The sequence below is a fragment of the Bubalus bubalis genome, chromosome 1, assembly GCF_019923935.1.
Source record: "Bubalus bubalis isolate 160015118507 breed Murrah chromosome 1, NDDB_SH_1, whole genome shotgun sequence".
In the NCBI taxonomy this organism is placed as follows: domain Eukaryota; kingdom Metazoa; phylum Chordata; class Mammalia; order Artiodactyla; family Bovidae; genus Bubalus; species Bubalus bubalis.
The window spans coordinates 37,550,062-37,576,964 of record NC_059157.1 but is presented as its reverse complement, the minus strand read 5'-3'; the positions used below and the strand labels follow the sequence as shown (position 1 = coordinate 37,576,964).

Genomic DNA, 26,903 nt, shown 5'->3' with positions numbered 1-26,903 from the left:
TATGTGGTTTTTTATTTTTGCTAGGAACCATGTCATACAAGCAAATAATCAATTCTCTATCAACAAGCAAACCACTTATGTGGTTGTATTTATGTAGGCAAATATTTGTTCTCAGAAAAAAATATCTTAGTATGTTGCCTTTAAAAAAAATGAAATAAGTACTGTGTGTGACTGTTGCTTTTTAACATATGAGCATTTAAATGTCACTTCCAACTTATATGTGTTGGGTAGAAGCACTTCAGCTTATAAAAAGTATTTAGTCACAAGAAATTGAATATTTGGAAAAGATTATTTTTGAGTAAAATATTTTAAAGCCATTTTAATATTAATACGTACTGATAGCTATTATACCAGGTTAAGTCTGAATGCTCCTGGGGCACTGAATACCTTTCAGTGATATAACCATGCTAAGCAGACTATCTAATAAGATATGTTTTCTGTTGATTCATTTGGCTATAAATTCAAAAGTACCATGTGCTAGAAACATTTATACTCATTAAATATATTGAGATTAAAAATAAAATGTAATAGCAACTGCTATCCATCTTAAACTTTCTTTTACAGGAGCATACTTTTTCTCAGCAATCATAATCTGATACCCAGAGACAAAAAAAAACGAGGACAGGGGGAGATGACTTTTCACAATATCAGGTTTTGCTGATAGCATAAGATGGTAACAGATTCAACTTACCAGCTTATAATACAGTTTTCATTTTATTTTAAACATATTTTGCATGATATAAAAATATTGATCACAGTGAGCTTTACCAGTTGTTATTGCTATAAAAATGAATGCAGAAACAATATTTTTAGTGGAAATAAATTATATAGTCATTATTCTTTTTAAAAAACAATCACAAGAGAAAAACCTCAGCTGTTTGGTCATTGGCAGAAAACCAGTCTTTTAAAGAGGTCTTTTGCAGATGAGCTCCAGTCCATTTCTGTAACATTCTCCACGTGGTTCAGGAAACTGACTTTTGTCTTTGTTACCCGGTCCACAAAGTCTCTGTGTTCATAGTTCTAACATGGCAGCATGGTTTCCCATGAAAGAACAATGACGAACTAGAAAAGATACAATCTTAGTTCACATGTGGTCTTTTCCAATATGAAGGGACACAGCGACATACTTCTTCACTAAATGAAAGTCCCTGTTCACAATGCTTGACTCGATTTGTACATGGTCGTCTGTAACAACTAGAGGAACAAAGAAGGACAGACTTCTGTTAAAGACCAAGAGATGAATATGTTATGCTACAAACGCACTTTCGTGTTTTTCTAAGTTTCAGACTGGAACAAAGTTACTCATTTTATCATAAAACGGTTGTCCAGTTTATAAATTGCTAAAGTTTGTACCTGGAATTTCCAAATTTAAGAGGGATGGAAAAAGCCTAAAAAAAAAAAGTCTTGCTTGCAGAAATAACAAATGGAAGAATGGGGTGTTGTTAGCACTCATTCTTTTGAAGTGTCTGTGCTTTGTAGTTGAAAGTAACATAAAACAGAAATTTTGAAAGTGAATATTTACGGTCTGCCGATTTAGCATGATCACATAAGCATGGCATAATTCTCAAGAATCTGGGACTTGATTGGAACCCAGACTTCAGGGAGATTAAACCCAGCCATTCTGGCAGGGCTGTGGTCCACAGGAGGGCCCCACCCTTACTCTTAACTTGGGCTGGCAGCTGGCTGCTGCACAAGGGTGGCCAGCCTCCCTCGTCCACCTGGATGCCATGCAAAAGCAGTGCGGGCCGGGGGAAGGGGCGGGGAGGGACAGTATTCACTCCCCCACCCTCAATGTCCAGTTTCTAGCGGTGGTGACAGGACAGATGGCTCAGCAGTCAAGAACACCCACAGCCCTGTTGCTCCAGGGAACGGAGCATCTTTGAAGGACTTTCTGAGGGATGAGTATACATAATGTACCATGGAGAAAAATGCAGGGGCACCTGGAAATCAGAAATGTATCACAGAAAAACTACAATGAGGGTTTTGAAATATCATTTCTTTTGCTCCTGAAAGCATATCTAGTTAAAATTTTATTTATTTACTTTTATTTCTAAATACAAATGCATTAGTATAGGGATACTGGTAATCCTTTACTAAAAAGATATGATTTTCAGTAATCAATGAAAGTTGCTGACTAAGGTAATGAATCACAGAATAGGTAGGCTGCCCACTACACTTTTGGAATAAATATGATAAGAAAGTGAGGAGTATGTATTTTTTCAAAATATCAAACTATCTTTTTTTTGTTTCATTATATGCATAAAATCCGGAATTACATGCTTAGAAAAATGAACATAGAAAGAAATTCAGTAAATAGAAAGCCATTAAGAAACAATGTATTCTGTGAGGAGAAATACAATGATAGGGACGTTTTTTCTAAGTTAATATAAGAACTGTGTAGAAAAATATAGTAACTGGTTAGTTTTATGTAAACAAAAATTTCAGGCTTTTCACTGTAAACTGGGTTCACTTGGATTCAATGTGCAAAATGGTTTAATGATCTTTAAAAAGATTTAGTATCTATATTTTTCTATAGTTTTGGTATATCCTTTTGGTAATTAGACTAGGATATGCAAGTAAAATTGGAATATCATTGCTAAAAAATACTCTAAAGAGGAAACAAGGATTCCTATAAGGTTTTCTGAAATAGTAATGGAAGAAGAGACACCTAGGTTCATGGAAGTCTCCTCATGCAGTAGCTAACATGTTAGTGTGGCTGGATCATCAGAAAGATAAACTGAAACGGTAACAAAAGCTCTTGAGAATCAAAAGAAGGACACTGTTTACTGAAGACAAAAGTAACAATTAACATTCATATAAACACTATATTGTAAATAATGGAAGGTAAGTGTTAAGTCCTGTGGGGGTTTTCACCGTCTGTAAAAAGTTGGTGGAAGAAGAGAACCCAGTGATGGTGACGGAGAACAGGTGGAGAGAAGACTAAAAGGACCATCAGGAAAGCACAGCGTTCTCTCGGCCCAAACAGAAAGCCCAAAGAGAAACTGCAGTAAGACCGCGCAGATGGCAGCCTACCAGGCTCTCCTGCCCCTGGGATTCTCCAGGCAAGAACACTGGAGTGGGTTGCCATTTCCTTCTCCAATGCATGAAAGTGAAAAAGTGAAAGTGAAGTCGCTCAGTTGTGTCCGACTCCTAGCGACCCCATGGACTGCAGCCTACCAGGCTCCTCCATCCATGGGATTTTCCAGGCAAGGGTACTGGAGTGGGGTGCCATTGCCTCCTAGAGCTGGCTTATTCTTGGATCAGAGGAAGAAGGTCAGGGATGAACATTGAAAGGGGCTGAGTCCAGGAGACTCTTTTTTTTTTTTCTGTGATGAAGGAAGCCAAATCAGGGTTAAGGAATGCCTTGAGTAACCTTTAACAATGTGTTAATATATTTCTCTAATTCTCATTAAATACTTAGCTTCACTATTTTCATTTCTAGATACAATTCCACAGTAAATGGTATTATCCTGCCCTTTGTGAACTTTGCACATTTTCTGCACTTAGAACAGCTGTCCAAAATTACATGTGACTGCACTGTCATTTTTGGTGGGGGCAGGTGTGTGCTGCCTGGGTGTATGTTGAAGATGCTCCAGAAATGACTGTCCTATGCATCTGTCATCTAACTCCTGTTGCGAGCTGCTCTCTTAGCCTCTGGGACAAGGACTTAGTGCAGTCTGAGCTTGGATCTTGTTTTGGTTTCCAGGGATCTCATCTTGCTTTTTCAGGAGCAAACAGTCTCCCCCAAATTCAGCATTGTTTACAAAATATCATAATTCATCTTACATAACTTAAATGGCCCCATTCTAACAAACCAGTATTTTGGCTGAGAAAATTGCTTTGAATTGAGAAAACTATCTCCAATATAAGATAAATTAATACTCTTTATGAAGGTTTCTTACCTGCATGTTTGATGCTGAAACTTCTTTCCTTTTAAGAAGCATTTCTGTGGATTTTCTGTACATTCACAGGCACATTTTCCAGGGTTTAAGGGCTGATTTCTTGGGCAGGTTTTTTTACATATGCACTGGCATGTGTTTTCATCAAATTCTCTGTTGGCCCCACATGAGTTGGGGAAAAGTTTGTTTTTACAGACACACTGGCATGAGTCTCTGTCTAGTTCTTTGTGGGGTCCACAGCTGGAAGCCCGAAGCCCCCCTTTGCAGACGCATTGACAGGTCTCTTCATCCAGCTCCTTGTTGGGCCCACAGATGTCATGGAATCCGTCTGCAGAGTCTAGACAAACACAATCAGGACAGCTTTACTATCCCTTACTCGGTTCTGGGTGTGGAGTGAAACAATGAAGAGCACTTAGAAGTGTCTTCCTTTCCACAGGTAGCTTCCTTTACAGAGAAGTTCAAAACAATACCAGAAGCAGAAGGTGAAGCAGAAAGTGTCCTATTTTGTAGTGACTTATTTCAAAGCTTGAGGATGAATATTGTACATGTGATTTTAATATTAGGTATTTGTTAATCAACAGAGAGACCCTTGGCATTTAGTCTTAAAGCATCATTTGGCTTACCATCTCCAGCACTGGGGGAAAAAATAAAATCCTGCTGAGCCAGGCATCTGCAGACGTGGTTATTCCAAATGTAATCTGCAGGGCAAGTCTTGTTTGCAGCCTGGCACCTGTGGAGAGAAAGGTTAACAATAAGTGGTACATGGAAGGGATCATCTCTTTTCTTACCTGTGTATTACAGAATCAGTGATGCTTATGAAAAAGCATTAAGATGATATAAGAATACATAAAATAAAATGCAAACATTCCCTCTCAAACTACTCCCACCCACAGGTGCTGTCCAATCCTAATGGTTTTATATAATTTCAGATTCTTTTTTTTAAGGCAAATACATTTGTATGATCACATACAGTTTTAGTTGATGAGAAAATGGGATAAAGCCTTTCAGACCATTCTGAAATTTCCTTTTTCCATCAAACAATCTATTATGGACATCTTTATATGTCACTTCATAAAATTTGCTCCATTATCTTTATTAGTCCACAAGTGGGTATACTATTACTTATTAATCTCCTGTTGGTAGCCATTGGGGTTTCTTCCAGATTTTGGGTTTCTAAACAATTCTACAGGAAACGTCCTTATACATGCACTTTACTGACTTATTTCTGAAGCACAGATGCCCATAACTGTAAAGGGTCCATTAACACAGAGTTCCCACTCCACACTCCCCAGAAAGGAATCAAAGATCATGGTTTTTACTGTTACCTGTAAACAGGTATTCCCTTTTTGAATATCATCCATGCAGTTTCATCCTCAACTTTGTCATCCCCCACACAGTCCCCAAGTCACACGCTTTCTTATATTTCTTAAAATATCTTTCAACACCCATTTCTACTGTCTTGGTTCCCACTCATGGTTTCTCTCTTGGATTTTTTCAGAAGCTTCCTCTCCACTTTTTCCAACTCCTGTTTTGCTTCTCTGATCCACCTACTATATTGCCACGAGGCCGTTCTTTCTTTCTATCTCCATAGCCTAGCACTACAGTGGTACCTAGAAGGCACACAGTAACTTTTCATTAAATGACTGAATGAAGGAGAGCATAGTATATTATATGCTTCTTATACTAGATATATATGTCTTTATTTCCACTCTGGTACATGAGTTGCTTTAGTTGAGAAATTATATAATCTATTAAAAATATCCTACATTTCCTAGCACAATGCTATGCACATAGAAGACTCAACATAAATATTCATAAATGAATAAACACTGAGTAGAAAAATCTAGGGTATCACTTTTTAATCATAAATGGCTCCTCCATTAAAAGACAGTGTCTATCATTAAAGGGACCCTAGAAATTCATGGAATTCAACCTGAAGGAAAATATAAGAGGAAATAATTGGAAAAAAGAGAATATGAAAACATCAATATAAATATTGATATTTAACCATTTCTGTTAGAGATAATCTCTTCTACCTGTGGAATTTATGATATTTTTTGGTGCTGCTGATATTGAGACTTGAAATCTTTTTGTAAATGCTAGAAATGATGCACACTATTGAGGAAAGCATAGAGGTAAGAAAAAGAGACACTTGGCTTTTTATCTCTCTCTGGCACTTTTTTTAAAGCTGTTTAGCTTTGTATATGCGAATTAACATTTCCCAGACTCGATTTTTCCACTTGTAAAATGTTAGTAAAAATAGAAGCCAGTGTTTATCGAATGCTTACTGTATGTCAGGAATTGGGCCAATATTTAATGCAAATACTGATTATAAACATCACCACACATCTATGAGGTAGATCTGTCATCATTATCATCATTGTTATTTTAGTATGCTATGCTATTATAGTCTTAGATTAACATGCAATATAGTATCATGTTGTTGAATAGATTGTGAGGATTTGATCATAAATGTTATGCTATATGAACATTTCAATTTAATTTTAAAAGTGAGGAAAATCTGTCACAAAAGTTTACAGAACTTAGCAAAACTCAGAGAGCTAGTGAGCAGAGAATGAATTTTCAAACCAGGAAGCCACCTGCAGGAAACACCCTCTTCTTTGGTGTCTGCCATCGTGGCAGCCGCCTGGCGTCAGGAGTTACGAGCATGGGCCATGGGTGGCAGATACATGGTGCATGGTAACATTTAGTAAAATTAAAAAAATATCACTGTAACATGCATTGTCCTTTGACTCTGAATGCTCAGAGGTTAGAGGCAGTCAAGCTCATCTTTGTCCTTCTCTCCCAGTACCCAGAAGAAACATTCTTTGTCCATTCCAGAGACTCCATAATTATGTTATGAATGACTCATTTTGCAAAAGATTCTTTTAATTAGTTATACTTGTTCATAAATAATGTAAAAAAAATGATCTGCTACTTAGTTAACATCATAATAACGTAAATGTAACACCAAACATTTAGGAAAGACAAGACTTGTTATCTTGCTGGCCAGTGGTGGGTGGGACCCAGGGTGGAGCAGAAACAGGACATTGTTGCATCTGAGCGAAATTTCAGTCTCTACAGAGAGTCTTCTACAGAAAGGAGTGCTGGGAAGCCCTGCCTGGAAGGAATCATATAATCTTGACTTAAAGTGTCACCAGAAAGGTTTGAAGACATCTACCACTAATTTCAAAATTATAGTTAATGAAAGGGTCTTTTTCACTTGGCATTAGAAAGAATCAATTTTACTGAGGAATAATTTGCCCACAATAAAATGCCTACATGCTGCTACTGCTGCCAAGTCACGTCAGTTGTGTCCGACTCTGTGTGACCCCATAGACGGCAGCCCACCAGGCTCCCCCGTCCCTGGGATTCTCCAGGCAAGAATACTGGAGTGGGCTGCCACCTCATTCTCCAATGCATGAAAGTGAAAAGTGAAAGTGAAGTCGCTCAGTTGCGTCCGACTCCTAGCGACCCCATGGACTGCAGCCCACCAGGCTCCTCTGTCCATGGGAGTTTCCAGGCAAGAGTACTGGAGTGGGGTGCCATTGCCTTCTCCGATAGTTCCTATTTTAAATTCATTGCCTTTTCCCAAATTTATACACCTGTGTAACTCTCACTAGGGTTTCCCAGTGGTAAAGAATCTGCCTGCTAATGCAGGAGACATAGGAGACGTGGGTTTGATCCCTAGAAAGATCCTCTGGAGAAAGAAATGGCAACCTGCTCCAGTATTCTTGCCTGGGAAATCCCATGGACAGAGGAGCCTGGTAGGCTGCAGTCCATGGAGTTGCAAAGAGTTGGACATGACTTAGTGACTAAACAACGATATTCCTTCCTCTGAGTCTAGATTATATTCGTTTTTTCTAGGGTTTCATGTAAAATGAATCCTACAGTATGCATTCTTTTTAGCCTAGCTTCTTTCACCCAGTTGAATGTTTTTGAGATCCGTTTATGTTATGTGCATCCACAGGTCATTCTTTTTAGACTGCTCAGTAATATTCTACTGTATGGATATAATGCAATTTGTTTGTTCATTCACCTTTGATTGATGTTGGTTTGTTCCCGGTTATTGGTTACAGAGCTTATATGAACATTTGTCTACAAGTTATGATATGGAAATATGTTTATATTTCTCTTGGGTAAATACCTAGAAGGGGAAGTTATCAATCACACTGTGTGTGTATTTAAGCTCATAAGCATCAGCCAATATATTTTACAAAGCAGTTGCACAATTTACATTCTCATCGGTGATTCCCATTGTACTACATCAACTCAAACACTTGGTTTTCTCTGCCTTTTTATTTTAGCCATTGTGGTGGTGGTTCCTCTTAACTCTTATTAACAAAGGCAATGATTTCAAAACGTAGTTATGTATTCATCATATATCCATGATCATTGTGGTAGTTTTCCAATTAAATTGTGGGTCACAACTCATAAGAGGTTGAGACTAACATTTAAAAAAGAGAACAATAGGAAAAAAGTATGTAAATGCACCACACGTAGTAAGACATGCATTCATAATCAGAAAAATATCATCTGTAAGAGGGTAAAAATTAGGTATTGAGGAGGAGGAATCTTGAATCTGACAACGGTTTCTGGCTCTCCAAAACCAACAAAGTCTCATTCCTTATTATTTAATTTCTATTAGGTTTTATTGGCTACCACACAAGCCTTGGCATGGGTAATACATAAAGTGTATACAAAATAAGGCTACAAAAGTACGTGAGTAAATGGCTGTAATTGAAAGAATTCCTCTTGACCTTATCCCAAAGTCATACCCTGAGTGGTACCTGTGGGATGCCCTGTGGCTTCTGCTTGATCTGTTTTGTGTGAAACCTGAGCTTTGAGAATTAAAGAGTTTACATTTATTAGTTAATTCTACAAAAGTTAATCAAAACATTAGCATGTCAGATGCCAAGAAGAAAAATTGTTGACACCCTCTACATGAGTATCTAGTAGTTATACAGGTTAATTATTGTTTTCTCATAGAAAGCAGAAGTTCAAAAAAGTTAATTTCTCAAAAAATGTTTTAAAACTTACTTAAAAAATATTTTACTTTTGCTGAAAAATGATTATTTTAAATGTTTGAAAATTTTTATTTGTATTATATATTTATATCAGTTGCTACTTTCCATATGTAATTTGATATATTACCATGTATAAGTAAATACATTACTTTATATGTTTCCCAGCATGCAATTATAAAGTTATATTTAGTATTAACAGATTTTACATTGTTATTTAACTTTTCACTATAAAATTTTTATTTTGTCCTTTTTAATCCTATACTGAATAAAAAACAAAGCTTTATATTTCCTCTTTAATGTATAAAGGCCAGACATATTTAAGATATATAAAGAGATGTAAATATTTCTGTGGCATTAAAATTTCATGGGGTAGGTGATTAGGAAAAAATGTCTATAAAAGGATCCTTAAGGGATGATAATGAAAAAAAAAAAAGGTTGAATAATAAAGGAAATAATTTAAAACAAAACTTTGTTTTATTTTTATAGTTTTATATGGCTGCATAACTACAGGTAAAGTAATATAGACATCTACTTTAAAATTTTATATATATTATGAATATCACAAACATATATACATAGCTCAGTTCAGTTCAGTCTCTCAGTCGTGTCTGACTCCTTGCGACCCCATGGACTGCAGCACGCCAGGCCTCCCTGTCTATCACCAACTCCCAGAGCGAACTCATGTCTACCTAGTCGGTGATGCCATATACATAGTTAGATATTGCTATACACACAGTTTTGTGTGTTTTTAGAATATAAAATACAATTCTTAATTTTATGCAGTAAAACTCACTGAAAAACACAGAGACAAGGAAATGAATTCAACACGAATCTTCATGATAATAATAAATCTGCCCTTTAATGACTATCTCTCAGATGATGGACACCATTCTCAGCACAGTAGAAGTATGCCACATTTCCTTCAACCCTTTTTATATCTTTACATTTTATATACAAGCAAACTGAAGTTCAGAGACATGAAATGCCCAATCTTAAAACGCTAATTAGTGGCAGACCTCATTCAGCTCTGGTTTACCCCAAGTCCCAAGATCTTTTTGCTCTTTTTGCCTCTTCTTGACCCCGACCAGCATGCAGTGTGGAAGTAATGATGAAAACATGAGTAAAATACACAAATGCTATGAGATATATACAGATGAGTAAGTTATTTAGTAAGCATTTGTTGATGAGCGTAGTATATGTGTTTCCAGTCCCCAAGTTTGGAGTGTGATTATCTGCTTCATTGGTAACATAAGGCTAATCCTACCACCAGCTTCATAGATGTTTTGGTGAGCATTAAGCGAGACAATGTCTGCTCGGACCTGAAGTAGGCATGGCTCAGTGATTCTTAAGTGTTATGAGCTGGACATTATAGAACACATAAACCTGCCTAAAATAATCTCACAAACCAGTTTCACATGCAACTTTTACAGAGCCCTAGAAATCTGTGCAAGGACAGAGTAAATACAGTCAGTGCTGTGGGTATTCAAGAAGTAAAAGGTACCTGTGATGCTTGGACAAGACAGGGGCAGGAGAAGGACCTCCACCTGAACTCTGAGAAACGGATAGGACTTTGGAAAGGCAGAAAAGAAAGGACATTTATTTTAAGCTAGGCCAGAATAGAAACAAGATACAGAGCAGGAAATGAGCTTGGTCTTCAGGGAATCAGACTTTGTGAAACACAGACTTGGAGAATGGGAAGCAAATCAAGAAAGGAAGGCTGATGCCTGATGACAGAGGTGGAAAATTGGTGTCCAGTTCTTTGGGAAGTTGAAAGTCACCAAAGGATTCTGGTCAGGTGAATGAAATGATGCCTTTTAAAGCTAACTTGTGACGTTACTCAGGAACTTGAGACATATTTGGTACAAGAAAGACAGTACTGAAACCACTTCATTAAATCAGAAATCCATGCAGAATGAAGTAGATGGGATGGCAATGATGGAAATGAAATGGTCAGTTTAGGCTGGAGTGGCTGTCTCCCCTCTCCCCCAAAATAATCCATAGCATTTGGGTATGATACAAGGAAAAGAAGAAATTAGTGACAACTGTGTGATTCCAAGGCCTCAAAGAATGTGAAAGATCATTACTATGAATAATGTAGAGGTAAATAAACAGACATAATAAATCTTTGATTCTGTACCTATTACATCTAATATGATTATAAATAAACACAGTTATATAAAAGGGTGGCACTGGAGAAGGAAATGGAAACCCACTCCAGTATTCTTGCCTGGAGAATCCCAGGGACAGAGGAGCCTAGTGGGCTGCCGTCTATGGGGTTGCACAGAGTCAGACACGACTGAAGCGACTTTGCAGCAGCAGCAGCAGCAGTGGTAAAGAACCTGCCTGCCAGTGCAGGGGATGTATGAGATGTGGGTTCAATCCTTGGATGGGGAAGATCCCCTGAAGAGGAAATGACAACCCACTCTAGTACTCTTGCCTGGAGAATCCCATGGACAGAGGGGCCTGGTGGGCTATAGTCCATGGGGTTGCAGAGTCAGACAGGACTGAAGTGCATGCGTGCATATAAAAGGGACTTTGATAAAATATTAATTATAATTAATATAATCAGCAAAATGCTCAGATCTTGCACTGTAATTCTGGAAACCATTAGCACAGAGATTATGACTGAAGTGCTTAGATTAGATGACTTGCCAAGGGATACAAGTGACTAGAATTCCCAGGACTGTGTGAATGAAGTCTCTCTACTACTTCAGGGAGCCATTGTCTGTACTTGCATCAGCGTGAATTTATTCACAGATGCCTGTAAGATCTTTCCCTTTCTGTCAGTCAAAGTAGGCTACCCAAGAGTTTTACCTAAAGTGTCTCTGGAAAGGTAAGGACTCCCACCTCTCACACTAAGTAAAGCAGCACAAAGAGATGCAGCAGGGGATGCCATTAGCACATCATGTTTATGGTCAAGTCCCCTAAAAGGGAAGGTTCCTAGAAAAGTTTTTGGTGATGCGTATGTTTACTCATCAATTTATTTATACTTTTATTATAAATGTTGGAGTTATACAAGGTTTCTTTACATGCCTGTGCTATATGCCCTGGCCGTCCTAAAGAACAAAGTTCTGGGTTCTCATTTGGGGATAGAAAGTTCCTAGGCCTCAGGTGGCAATGCATAACAATTTGTTATAAACTGTTCACAGAGTCAATCCGTTATGCTCTATCCAGGCTCTTTATAAGATCTAATGAAGCATAAGGTGCCGTATATGCTAAACCATAAAACCAACTAAAAAATAGGATGGGAAATTATGTTGAATAACAAATGTTTCTTTGACAGTGAATATGAAATAATATTAAGAAAAATGTTTTAAAGTATTAATATTTCAATATCCAATCCTTGCTGAAATAAAAAAATACGAATTGGTATGTTGAGAAAAACTAATTGAGATGGAAGAAAGGCAACTGAATGCTATAAAAGATATAAAATAATACATTCATGTTTACTTTTTGTTTTGGGCCAAAAATCTTAAGACTCAAATGTTTTTAGTTTTGACATCCATCTATGAATTTGCACACCTGATTGTATGAGTGTTAAATGTTGGTGGCATGTGTGTCTTTCCACAGACAAATACTTACTTTATATGGTAAGCTATTTTGTCTATTAACATAGGTTTTCCTGTTTCAGTTTAATTTTATGTTCACAGTGGATTTTCAAATTTGTCTTCTGTTTTATTTGATAGAGAAATATAGCACATTTCACAAAAATTCTTTTAATCAACTGTGTTTACTTGGAAGTAATTTTATGTTAGTAGAGGATGCAGAAAAAAGCAGATCAAAGTCATACTCACTGTGGTAGTGCTGCTGGCAGGGAGCGTCTAATAATTGAATGGACTTGTCTGTAAACATCCAGCTTAGACATGCATCGGCAGGAGGTGTGATTGGCAAAACTGATTGTTACTGGTTTGGGGCCTTGAGAGAGAGGCACTGTAATTTCAAACAACTACAAAGAAGGGACAAAAAGAAGAAAAATTATATAGATTCTGTAAAGCATTTCTGTGGTAAATGTTGGAGCCCAAAAAGAGTGAGCTTAACTCTTCATGATTAGGGAGTGCCATGTAATGTATGCAGGATGCTAAACTTTTTTATGATTACAAGTAAAAACTGTTTTGTGTTGAATCAATATCCTTTATCAGAACAGTAAACAGTCCATGTGCTTATCTCATGCCCCTATTATTAAGCATATTAGAATTTTGATAACCAACTAATGATTACAGAGATGTGACAGACCAATGTGTTTAAGGAAGAAAGGATCGTTTCAGTCTTTGATTATTCCAGGGGGTTAAAAAATGGCACAGATATAAATATCTTTGTGGTGTAAGAGCAAAGCTATTGGCCACAAAATCTGGAAATGTTTGGTTAAGTCTTATTTTCTATAACCTGAGTACACACACATAAAATACCTAGATGTAAAATTGATTTTCATTCCAAGTGAAATTTCAACTTCAAAGTAGCTTTATATTTTCTGATATATCTTATGAGTTTATTATGTTTAAAAGAAAGATACATTCATTAACAGATAAAGCATCATTTCTGCTGTTTTACAAAAGTATTATGAAAATATAAGCATAGAATAGGGTAGGACATAATACATGAGGGTGGATTAGAGTCTCAAATTTGGTTTAAAATCTTATTCTGAATGCCTTATTAATGGAGAAGTTCAGTTTTTCTCTTCCTTCCACAAAAACAATGTTTTAAGTTGAATATACAAGTAAATTAGTGATTAATTAAAACTGAGGATTTAAATCCCAAAGTTTCTTAAAATCTAAATTATGATCAGTAATAATACAGACTGGTTCCAAATAGGAAAAGAAGTACGTCAAGGCTGTCTATTGTCACCCTGCTTATTTAACTTCTAGGCAGAGTACATCATGAGAAACGCTGGGCTGGAAGAAGCACCAGCTGGAATCAAGATTGCTGGGAGAAATATCAATAACCTCAGATATGCAGATGACACCACCCTTATGGCAGAAAGTGAAGAGGAACTAAAGAGCCTCTTGATGAAAGTGAAAGAGGAGAGTGAAAAAGTTGGCTTAAAGCTCAACATTCAGAAAACGAAGATCGTGGCATCTGGTCCCATCACTATATGGGAAATAGATGGGGAAACAGTGGCAACAGTGTCAGACTTTATTTTTTTGGGCTCCAAAAGCACTGCAGATGGTGACTGCAGCCATGAAATTAAGAGACACTTACTCCTTGGAAGAAAAGTTATGACCAACCTAGACAGCATATTGAAAAGCAGAGACATTACTTTGCCAACAAAGGTCTGTCTAGTCAAGGCTATGGTTTTTCCAGTGGTCATGTATGGATGCGAGAGTTGGACTGTGAAGAAAGCTGAGCACAGAAGGATTGATGCTTTTGAACTGTGGAGTTGGAGAAGACTCTTGAGAGTCCCTTGGACTGCAAGGAGATCCAACCAGTCCATTCCGAAGGAGATCAGTCATGGGTGTTCTTTGGAAGGAATGATGCCAATGCTGAAACTCCAGTACTTTGGCCACCTCATGTGAAGAGTTGACTCATTGGAAAAGACTCTGATGCTGGGAGGGATTGGGGGCAGGAGGAGAAAGGGACGACAGAGGATGAGATGGCTGAATGGCATCACCGAGTCAATGGACATGAGTTTGGGTGAACTCTGGGAGTTGGTGATGGACAGGGAGGCCTGGTGTGCTGCAATTCATGGGGTTGCAAAGAGTTGGACACAACTGAGCGACTGAACTGAACTGAATAATGGTAAAAGCGAAATCCTGGCCATTACCTGCTTGAAACTATCAGTTTATAGTAATTTAAGTACAGTTACTCCATGTGTTACTTGGTATCTTTATGGATGTTTGAGTAGTGCTAAAAAAGACAACACTCTAGAGCCTTGTGAACCCATCTTCTGCTGTAATTTCATGGCAACCATTAAAGATCATGGCAAATATTTAGGGAATAGAATTAGTTGTCCATTTTGTTCATGCCTAGAGGGAGATTTATTGAAATGAAGTTTGAAGAATGAAATGCGGAAATACCTAAATAATAAGTGTACATTTTCTTCACTTGAAATGTACTTATTATATATTCATGTAGAACTTCAGCTACTTTCTAGCGTCAGTGCCTTGGGAGGAGTTTAACAGGCTCACATACAGAGAAGGCACTTTATCAGGAGCCACACTTGTAAGTTGTATGATCTTGGAAAAGTCATTTAAGCTTCTCGAAGCTGAATATTTCTTTTAAAATCTGTCAATTCAGGACATGTCACCCATTAATTCATGGGACTGTTTTAAAAATTATATAGGCTCATGTACATGACTGTGATATGTATTTTGATTGCTCTGTAGATGTGAGTTATTTCCATACATTCTCAAAAATTTAGATATTTTCCAGAGTACTTTCTATTCTGCATAGAAATCTCAACATACGATCTCAACATATCCTAGTATTATAATTTTGACCAGTTTCTTCTCTAAAAAGACATTTGTTTATATAGTTTGGAGGAAACCGCTTTTTTTTTTTTTGGTAAAATACCACATTGGCAGAAATCTTTTGCACTATGCCTAATTATTTTAAGAGAATATAATTCTGTACTATCTATATATACTATGGTTTTTCTACTTCTTATAACTTCTCTGGATCCTACATTAGGAACCAGTATTATAGAAAAAATATAAAGTGGTTTAGAAAATAAGCATTTTCTAAACTCATTTAATTTTATTTAATTTTTATATTTACAAATTAATTAAACCCTGTCATAGTGGAAATGATAGGAAGATGCATAGGCCAGCTCACAAAAACCTAAGAATTTATGTCTAATTCTTCTGTACCCAGATATATGTACCCAGAGCTTAGGAGAGCCACTTAAAGGCCATTGGTATTAAGACTGGAATTAAAGTCTTGGACACTGATGACATTATTTGGTGAGATTATTCTGAATGAAAACAGAACATGTCTAATAATAGAAACCTGGGCAACAGGGAACATGTAAAAGATGAAAAAAGATACATGAACTAGTAAACATGCCTGGGAAGAATAATGACCTGACGTGGAGAACCAGGATAGGGTACTGTTGAGTGGAAGGAAGTAAAAGAAAGAGAGGGAACCCTGTGTGGCCACAGGGTCAAACGTCCTCAAGTGTGATAAGGACTGAGTGGAGATAACTGGGTACCAAGGCAGCTCTGTGGGCTGTAGCAGGCAGGGGTCAAAGGGCAGGAGCAGGTGGGGATGGAGAAACAATAAAGGTTGCCTCATATGATTAGGGAGGAAGGGATCAGACATTTCAGATCACAAGGGCATTTCTGCTTAGAAAATGCATATAAAAAACACTGCAAGATCTGGCATTATCTCAAGTGACACAAGGCAGAACAAGGCCTGATACTGAAGGATAAGGCACCCTTTGAGATAACAGCTATTGGGGAAGAGTGAATGATGGTTTCCCACCCCCAGACCTCAGCCGCATCCTTTCTCCATTCAATGATTGTTGCAAAACCAGGTTCCACCCTGGCATGACCTCCAAAGGGGAGAGAGCACAGTAAAGGAGCATTATCAGTGATCACGTACAGACTTCAGCCATTCCTGGGTGGATAATGTCCACAATCAGGACCCACCCCAAAGCACCAGGTGTGTACCAGGGAACAGAAGACTGTTCTGGTGACACAGAGATAAGTGAAATGCACATTGAGAGGCATCTTCCCAGTGAAGTAAGCCTGGCCCTATACTTTCAAAGGGTGGAAGGGATTCTGGTGGGTGAATAGACTAGCTATAAGGATAAAAGGACAGGTGAAGGGGCACTAAAAAAAAAAAAAAAAGTCACTACAGAGAACTGTGTATTTCCTGTAAATTAAAAATTTTCATAAGCATTAGAACTGTGGAGGAGTTTAGGAGAAGAAATTATTTATAATTAAGGAAAATAAAAATTTAATTATTGATGTTATAGGAATGTTTCTTGTTTGAGTCTACGTAGGTAATTGGCCAGTTGAATTAAGTTAATTTGATCAAAAGGAAGAAATAGGCTGAAAATTAAAGTAAAACACCTTTTCTTCTCTTGAAACACATTTTCCACCTCCAAATTTTGACCTGAGAGTTTTCAGGTGGTTTCTTTAATTCTCTACTTGACTGTGCCAGTGTGGAAAAAATTTAAGGGCCCGGAGAAAGATGGCTCTGACCAATACTAAATGGAGAAAGATTTTTGATAATTAGTTTTAATCATCCATCAACTTTAGAAAAATTAGAAACATTCACTGAGATGTGCTGTAGGTGTGGGCATTAATGAGTAATTGTACCTATGCCAGCTGAAGACAACAGTTTCATCAATCAATGACTGAAAACCATAGTTAAGCAAAACTAACAATAAGAGCGAATTTCGAAAATAAATCTCTGTATGTGTATAATGAGATTAGGTTAGAATTATGAACATACCAAATAATTTACCACAACTGCTGCTGGTAAACAAGAACCTTCAGTTTAATCCCTTTATGGAATCTTTGCCTGCTATTTATATAAGGGCTGAAACCAACACAGTGACTATAATTTTCTTTCAAAAGAGTTAAGGTGTAGCCAAACACACTAGTGTTTGAAACAATAGATTCTTTATACTTTAATACAATAAAAATCTTTGTACTATTGTCAGATTGTTTTGTGCTTTAATGTGTGCACAGCAGTACTTTCTACTTTAAATTTAAACTCATAGAGTGCAAAGTTTATGCACTGTGTTCAGTTTTAGCTAATAATTCTATGAATATACATATGCCTAGTAAATACTAATTGATGATGATAATTATAATTTGATATTTTGGAGTTTCCCAAAATAGTTTGATGTCATACAGTGAATTGTTCTTGAACAATGGATGTTTAGCTTGTATATAATTTGGCATCTAAATAATAATAAAACTCACCATGGGGATTGATGCTATACTATCAGTATATGCCTTTCATTAAGAGTCACGGGTTTGAGAAGATGAAAAGAATTTACATAAAGATGGCATTTAAACATGGATGGAAATTTAAAAAACTTTTTTGATTGTGTATTCAGTAAAACTGTAATAAGAGGAAATGACAAACATTTCCAACTGAGAGGTCCTCGTTTGCTATCAACTGGAATTCTTTAATAAGAATATTTAATGGTCCATTCCCACCAACAAGAATGGACTTCAAATAAAGCTTGAAACAATAGGTTGTTTACCCCAGCGTAGCAACAGTTGTAAAGCAACAATTCCTTTTTCTACTTCTCTTGCAGGCTATGTAAGATAAAGGTATGCTGCTGCTGCTAAGTCGCTTCAGTTGTGTCCAACTCTGTGTGACCCCATAGATGGCAGCCTACTAGGCTCCCCCGTCCCTGGCAAGAACACTGGATTCTCCAGGCAAGAACACTGGAGTGGGTTGCCATTTCCTTCTCCAATGCATGAAAGTGAAAAGTGAAAGGGAAGTCGCTCAGTCGTGTCTGACTCTTAGCGACCCCATGGACTGCAGCCTACCAGGCTCCTCCGTCCATGGGATTTTCCAGGCAAGAGTACTGGAGTGGGGTGCCATTGTATAGGATTTCCTTTTTTGAGAAGATCCTGGATTACAGGTTAGTACCAAATTCTAAAGAATGTTTGAATATTTGGCTACAAATATGACATACACACAAAATGCCTTCCTTTACAACATCCTTTTATCTCAAAATATGACCAGTTTCTCTTCAGAGACTAGTATCTCACTACCAGATTTAATTTAAATATTCCAACTTTGAGCCTGTTAATTAAACGTAGACACAATGTGTAGCCCCAGAAAGCATGGCTAATAACTGCAGAGAAAGTGAAATGAAGTTGCTCAGTCACGTCCGACTCTTTGTGACCCATGAACCGTAGCCCACCAGGCTCCTTTGTCCATGGGATTCCCCAGGCAAGAGTACTGGAGTGGGTTGCCATTTCCTTCTCCAGGGAATCTTCCCGACCCAGGGATCAAACCTAGGTCTCCCACATTGTACGCAGATGCTTTACCGCCTGAGCCACCAACACGGCTTAAAGACTAGTAACTGCAAAATCCAATAGAAAAACTACACAACATTTAAACAAATCATCCTCCAAATCGGAAAGAGGAAAATTGAGGGTTTATTTTTAACCTTTCAACTGAGTATATTAACCATATGGCCAGGTATCAAGAGGTTATTGAACTTAAGTTAGGTCTGGGAAGACAGCAGGTCCTTATTAAGACATCTGATATTGAATTCATTTTACATGTTTTTATACATAAAATGTACATACAGTAATACAGTTAAAATAAAAATGCCAATTCAGGAGTTTTAGAATTACTGAATAAAACTTGTGGACATGATCACTACCTTAAGTTGGAAAAAAGTGTTATGTCTAATAGATGCATTAATTTTCTTCTGAAGGCAAATGTTATTCTTAAAGAAACTTCTGATAACTGGTATTGGTCTAGAGTTCTTTTCCCACATCTGGAAAAAACCTGATTTCCAACAACTGTTCTTGCCAAATACTACTTAGCTAAAGATTCAAAACAAATTGTGTTCCACTTGTTAAATGCATATGAATGTAATAAATGAATCCTTCAGACTGCTAGTGTTCTGTTTAATTAATGGAAGAACTATCCCTGTCAGCAGTGCAAAATAATCCTAAGTTTCACTCCACTGCTGCAGTTTACTTAGGATTAAGTGCCTTTTGCAGTGAAAGACAATTTTAGGAAACATTTACTTGAACTCCAATATATCTGTGGCAGTTTTGCTAATCTGTATGCTTAATTTCCTTATAAAATAACAAAAAAATAGAATGGCTGTTTCTTTTTAAGATGGCAATACGGAATTTTAAATAATGTGGTTCTTGTACACGAGAATGAGGAAAGGAAGTTTAGCACCCAGACTGAGCCGCTTTTTCTGTCGGCACGAATGAACACGCACTGTTTCTTTGGTTCTAACTCCAAGATGTCCACGGGAAACCCATGGATTTAGCAATTCTTTTTTCATTCCCATCTTCAGTGAAGCTGCTTAATGGCAATACCAACATTTAAATAACTTTTTATTCAAATGTTGGCTCGAAAGCAGATGCCTTCTGCTTCTGCCATCAACTAATTTACATTTCTCAAAACCTGCTTTCTGCTTTTTGGTTATCTGTCTTAAACATACAACTTCTCATGAGAAAATACACTTGAAGCATATGTTTAGGAACGAGGTCAGGAGGACATCCGATCTGTGTAACTTTTCAAAGTTGCTTAGATATTGTTTGGGGAGGACTTTGAAGCAGTTGTTGTCGATTAGCTCACTCTGGAATGCTTAGTGCATGTGGTTTTACTTTGCAGCTCACGGTTGGCTTCCTCACACATGCTGATAACCTGCCCCCTTCATGAAGCACCATAAAAATGCTCTGTAAGTTTCTACTAAAAACTTGGGTTGTACATTACTTAAGGTACATTGTCCTTACAGTTTATATGATTCTAGTTGGTGATTTGGTGCCAAAAGATGTCTGGAATTCCTGTAACGAAACAAAACCTTTTTTTTTTTTTTCTTCTTCAGAAGAAAATATCAGTAAGAAACTTCCTTTTATGTTTGAAAACAATCATCACATGCTCCCATTTATACTACTCTGAAAATAAAATAAAACAGATAATTATATTAGGTCACATGTCAAAGACAGAAACAGCGCCTTCAGCAGTTTCATGTCTTGCTCTCCTTGGTTTGTGAACCTTCCTGATAGGCACCGCATAGTAGGTGCTTTACCACACTTGCTTAATTGAATTCAAATTCAAATTGTCCCTTTTCCTATAAAAAAAAATCTGAGTGGATTCTTCAGGTTGGAGAAGGGCACGAAGTTACAAAACCAAAGAAAGAAACAGATGGGACTATCAACAACTGAATGTTGGCCATCCCTCAGCATTGGCTTTCAATCGTCCCTCCTGATATGAGAATTCTCTAAGCAGTAACAACCACATCAAGGCTCCAAAAAACCATTCATCAATGTGAGGTTTCTTCCCAGATCTATAGCTGAAGATCCAATCACTGCTGCAGGATTCTAAAATTATGTGCCCAATATTCCTCTGGTTGGGGAAGGAAATGGCAACCCACTCCAGTGTTCTTGCCTGGAGAATCCCATGGACGGAGAAGCCTGGTAGGCTGCAGTCCATGGGGTCACACAGAGTCGGACACGACTGAAGTGACTTGGCAGCATTCCTCTGGTATCTCCACCTACTTACCACTCAGATGCTTCAAAATCAGCCTATTTAAAACTCTACCTTTGACCTCAAATCTGTTCCTTTTTATCTAAGGATTCATTCTATTTAGTGCCCAGTGTTTACTGTGTACCAACCACTGCACTGTTATGCCCCATAGTGATAACCAAACACAGTCTTTGCTTTCTTGGGGTTTAGAGCATGGGAAGTAAAATGATCTGACTGGTAAGGTGATGATGCTATGCTGGATGAGCAATAAAGGCTGCTACTGAAGCATAGGACAGGATGCTGTGAAGATGACATTTATGTCCAGGCTTGAGGACGAGTAGAAATTAGCTAGACAAGTGGGGATATGGAGTGGTGTGTAAGGAGATGTTTCAAACACAAAGACCAGTTTACCCAGACATTTGCTGTATGCTGGCTCAGTGTCAATAGGCAATGTTACTGGAGAGTTTTGAGCAGTGTCAGATTTATCATTTAGAAAGAAGAAACACTGCTATAATGTGGCAAAGGGATTGAAGGGAAGAAGGAAGGGTGCTCTGACATCAGTTTGCAGCTGGTCCATGCATAATGGTCCTGGTAATGGATGGATGTGGTCCAGACCAGGGTGAGGTCAGCAGATTAAAGCCACTGACGGATCCCAGAGATGTTGGAAAGGTATTGGGCTTTTAGTGAAAGGAAGAAAAATCAGATCAATGGACTAATAAAAGAATGGCATAATTTACTAAGACTGAGAATACTGAAAAAATAAAAAGATTTATTGACTTATTTGTGAGGATGTGATTGGGGGCAGGGATAGGATGGGATCTGGTGTGTGAGGGATGGGATCTGGTGTGACACAGACTGACTCTGACTGTCTGGGGGAAGCCCAGTCACGAGATTGAGTAGGTTGTGGGGAAACCACGAGAGAAGTCTGAGGTGGAGATGAAGACTTGGGGGAGGGATCCCCAGAAGAGCAGAGAGAGAAGTTGAGGAAGGAGAGCATGTGCAATCAGAGGAGGGTACCTGGGGCAGGGCCCAGAAGACTAAGTGCCTCCTTCCCAACTGACTTTAAATTTTTAATTGCAAACTCCTGAAAATCTTTTAAAAATTCAAGTACTAAAATGAAAACTACCCTACTATTTATAGTTACACAGTTAAAAACTGCTGCTTTCAGATCAGAATTTATAAGAATTGTGAAAAGTGATTATTGTAAGTATCAAGTCTATTGAAAAAGATCCAAACAAAATGGGAAAACAACATAAACCAACAACAATAAACCAGACAGACTTCAAAAATGGTGCAGCAAATTCCGATTGTTTTTCTTGTGAGCAGATAATAGGGAGGAAGCAGGTAAAACGAATAGTAGCAACATCATAAATGTATTATAAAATAATCCTAAATTCTGTGGTCTTGTGGTGAAAGAAGGTGAAATACAGCCAGAACTATTTCCATATGATATAAGGTAGACTTAATTTTCTTACAGGAAAAAGATACCACGTTTGATGTTTAAGTACTGAGGCTACTGGATCAAATTCTGTTTTACTTAAACACAGCACTTAAACTGGAGAAGGCAATGGCACCCCACTCCAGTGTTCTTGCCTGGAAAATCCCATGGACAGAGGAGCCTGGTGGGCTGCCATCTATGGGGTCGCACAGAGTCAGACACGACTGAAGTGACTTAGCAGCAGCAGCACTTAAACTTAGCACTAAATGCTCTTAGCCCTGGAGACTTAGAATTTCTGAAGCCTAAACCCCTTTAGCAATGGCACCACACTCCAGTACTCTTGCCTGGAAAACCCCATGGATGGAGGAGCCTGGTGGGCTGCAGTCCATGGGGTCGCGAAGAGTTAGACACGACTGAGCGACTTCACTTTCACTTTTCACTTTCATGCATTGGACAAGGAAATGGCAACCCACTCCAGTGTTCTTGCCTGGAGAATCCCAGGGAGGGAGGAGCCTGGTGGGCTGCCGTCTACGGGATCGCACAGAGTCAGACACGACTGAAGTGACTTAGCAGCAAACCCCTTTAAGGCCCCCAGTGTGGCAGAGCAGTTTGTATGCTGTGTTAATACTTGTCTGTACATAAAAATCTTCATTCTGATACCAATTAGGTGAATATGTGACCCAATTGGACCAGTGACCTAATTAGAGAATAAATATGCAGTGGTCACAGAAAACTACTAATGGTTTGTTGAAGACTAAATATATTTGTTTTGCTTACTAACAAAGAACTGATTTTCTGTTTCTCAAATTCAGACTTTTACCTAAGGGACTCCAACTTAGCACACATGTAAACACATATTTAGTAAGCTGATAGTAAGAGAAATAGAATGTTGACTTTTGCTTGTATTAAATATAAATGGGAAAAAAAGGAAAAAATTCTTTTCAATTTGTTAAAGAAATAGACCTTTTTAAAAGATGGAGCTGCGGGGAAAATAAAAAGATGGAGCTGAAATTTATAGTATACACTTTCGGTTGGTAAAAGAATCACTTAAAAATTACACAAGTGAGTTAATCAACTGTTTTAATATTATTAAACATTAAGAATTGTTTTAAAGTCTGATTGAACACTTAAGGATTAAGGGTCAGAGAACCAACTCCCTAAAACTGTAGGGCAAATGCTGTGGGTGTGTCTGTATTTTCATTTCTTTTCTGGTGAGAGGGTCCATGGTTTTTTGGGGCTCCTATAAGGGGATGTGCATTCCTTCTGTGGTGGGCACCTGGATGATCAGTGCTGTGGATGTGTCTATATCTTCATCTTTTTTCTGGTGAGAGGGTCCACGGTTTTGACTGTGTGGATCACAATCAACTGTGGAAAATTCTGAAAGAGATGGGAATACCAGACCACCTGATCTGCCTCTTGAGAAATATGTATGCAGGTCAGGAAGCAACAGCTAGAACTGGACATGGAACAACAGACTGGTTCCAAATAGGAAAAGGAGTTCGTCAAGGCTGTGTATTGTCACCCTGTTTATTTAACTTATATGCAGAGTACATCATGAGAAACGCTGGACTGGAAGAAACACAAGCTGGGATCAAGACTGCCTGGAGAAATACCAATAACCTCAGATATGCAGATGACACCACCCTTATGGCAGAAAGTGAAGAGGAACTAAAAAGCCTCTTGATGAAAGTGAAAGTGGAGAGTGAAAAAGTTGGCTTAAAGCTCAACATTCAGAAAACGAAGATCATGGCATCTGGTCCCACCACTTCATGGGTAATAGATGGGGAAACAGTGTCAGATTTTATTTTTCCGGGCTCCAAAATCACTACAGATGGTGACTGCAGTCATGAAATTAAAAGACGCTTACTCCTTGGAAGGAAAGTTATGACCAACCTAGATAGCATATTCAAAAGCAGAGACATTACTTTGCCAACAAAGGTTCGTCTAGTCAAGGCCATGGTTTTTCCTGTGGTCATGTATGGATGTGAGTGTTGGACTGTGAAGAAGGCTGAGCGCCGAAGAATTGATGCTTTTGAACTGTGGTGTTGGAGAAGACTCTTGAGAGTCCCTTGGACTGCAAGGAGATCCAACCAGTCCATTCTGAAGGAGATCAGCCCTGGGATTTCTTTGGAAGGAATGATGCTAAAGCTGAAACTCCACTACTTTGGCCACCTCATGCGAAGAGTTGACTCATTGGAAAAGAGTCTGATGCTGGGAGGGATTGGGGGCAGGAGGAGAAGGGGACGACAGAGGATGAGATGGCTGGATGGCATCACTGACTCGATGGACGTGAGTCTGAGTGATCTCCGGGAGTTGGTGATGGACAGGGAGGCCTGGCGTGCTGCGATTCATGGGGTCGCAAAGAGTCGGACATGACTGAGCGACTGATCTGATCTGATCTGATAAGGGGGTATGCACTCCCTTTGTGGTGGGCACCCAGATGATCAGTGCATGAAACAGACCTGTTCTTCCCTTTGTGGAGGTGATAGACATTAATCAAATAATAATGACCCTATATTATGAACTCAATTATTATAAGGTATAGTTGTTGCTTTGAAAGAAAAGTATTAGAAACCACAAAGAATTTTCAAGAATACTGAGTGTAAACCAGTCATAAAAATCTCCCCCAGGACTTCCTGGAACCACGCCATACTTGAGTTGAGGTCTGAGGAGCTGGATCTTAGCGGGAGGAGACTAGAAGGCCAGGACGGCTCAGAGGTGTGTGCAAAGGTCTGGGGCGGAGGGGGAACTGAAGGAAGCTGAGAACACAGGGACTAGAAAGAGGGAGGTCAAGGGAGATACGTGTTAAGAGGATGCGGTGGAGGAAGGCAGAGGCAGTGATAGAGAATTTGGTCTCATTCTAGGAGCAACTGGGAATCGCTGAAGCCCTCTTACTCTGGAAACTGATAGCATCAGTCTTATGTGTTTGAAAATATCCTCGGGGGCGGTGTAGAGGATGGTTATGAAGCAGGGACGGGGAAGCTGGGAGAGCAAGGGGGATGGTGTTTCCTAAGTCGGAAAGTGCATCAGAAGTGTTTTGGATGACAGACATGGTGCTGGACATGGGGATTCGAGACACTTACGGGATAAAATTAACAAATTAACATCTGATTTGGTGACAGTCCCGTCAGAGACGATTTCCTTCTTTCTGACTAGAGATGACGTCATGCAGTGAGAGGGAAAACTAGAAGGTGCTTTTTATGGCACTGTTGTTGTTTGGGGTTTGTTTGATGTCTCAGAGAAAAAGCCTGACTGAGGAACTTTACACAAAATGTTGGGCATCGGTATCTAAAAGATATATTTTGAATTACTTAATGTAAATATTAAAGTAATCATTAATGTTACTCTATAAAGCTTGAGACATTGTAAAACCAGATTCATTTAAAACACTCTCTAATTAACACACAGTAGAAGAATTTGTGGGGAATTAGTAATGAAACAATAATATGGAACAACAGACTGGTTCCAAATGGGGAAAGGAGTATGTCAAGATTGTATATTGTCACCCTGCTTATTTAGCTTATATATGTGGAGTACATCATGAGAAATGCTGGGCTGGATGAAACACAAGCTGGAATCAAGATTGCTGGGAGAAATAGCAATAACCTCAGATATGCAGATGACATCACCCTTATGCCAGAAAGTGAAGAGGAACTAAAGAGACTCTCGATGAAACTGAAAGAGGAAAGTCAAAAAGTTGGCTTAAAACTCAACATTCAGAAAACTAAGATAATGGCATCCAGTCCCATCACTTCCTGGCAAATAGATGAGGAAACAATGGAAACAGTGAGAGGTTTTATTTTCTTGGGCTCCAAAGTCACTGCAGATGGAGACTGCAGCCATGAAATTAAAAGACACTTACTCCTTGGAAGAAAAGCTATGACCAACCTAGACAGCATATTAAAAAGCAGAGACATTTCTTTGCCAACAAAGGTCCGTCTAGTCAAAGCTATATGGTTTTTCCAGTAGTCATGTATGGATGTGAGAGTTGGACTATAAAGAAAGCTGAGTGCCAAAGTATTGATGCTTTTGAACTGTTGTGTTGGAGAAGACTCTTGAGAGTCCCTTGGACTGCAAGGAGATCCAACCAATCCATCCTAAAGGAAATCAGTCCTGAATATTCATTGGAAGGACTGATGCTGAAGCTGAAACTCCAATACTTTGGCCACCTGATGCAAAGAACTGACTCATTTGAAAAGACCCTGATGCTGGGAAAGATTGAAGGTGGGAGGAGAAGGGGATGACAGAGGCTGAGATGGTTAGATGGCATCACCGACTCAATGGACATGAGTTTGAGTAAGCTCCGGGAGTTGGTGATGGACAGGGAGGCCTGGCATGCTGTAGTCCACGGGGTTGCAAAGAGTCGGACACGACTGAGTGACTGAACTGAACTGAGTAATGAAAAATATCTTT

At 38.5% G+C, this 26,903-nt stretch overlaps 1 protein-coding gene across 2 annotated transcripts in view; it reads right to left on the bottom strand.

The window, feature by feature from the left end:
* Nucleotides 1-695: 695 nt before the first annotated feature.
* Nucleotides 696-26,903, bottom strand: part of VEGFC (vascular endothelial growth factor C) — an 86,448-nt gene continuing 60,240 nt past the window's right edge. For both annotated transcript variants that reach the window (XM_025280470.3, XM_006054006.4), the window contains 4 exons: nucleotides 12,721-12,872; nucleotides 4,523-4,629; nucleotides 3,903-4,236; nucleotides 696-1,194 (listed from right to left, as the gene is read on the bottom strand). In XM_025280470.3, coding sequence (XP_025136255.1) covers nucleotides 1,080-1,194; nucleotides 3,903-4,236; nucleotides 4,523-4,629; nucleotides 12,721-12,872 — 708 coding nt within the window. In that variant the 3' untranslated portion in view covers nucleotides 696-1,079. The remainder of the gene's footprint in view (nucleotides 1,195-3,902; nucleotides 4,237-4,522; nucleotides 4,630-12,720; nucleotides 12,873-26,903) is intronic.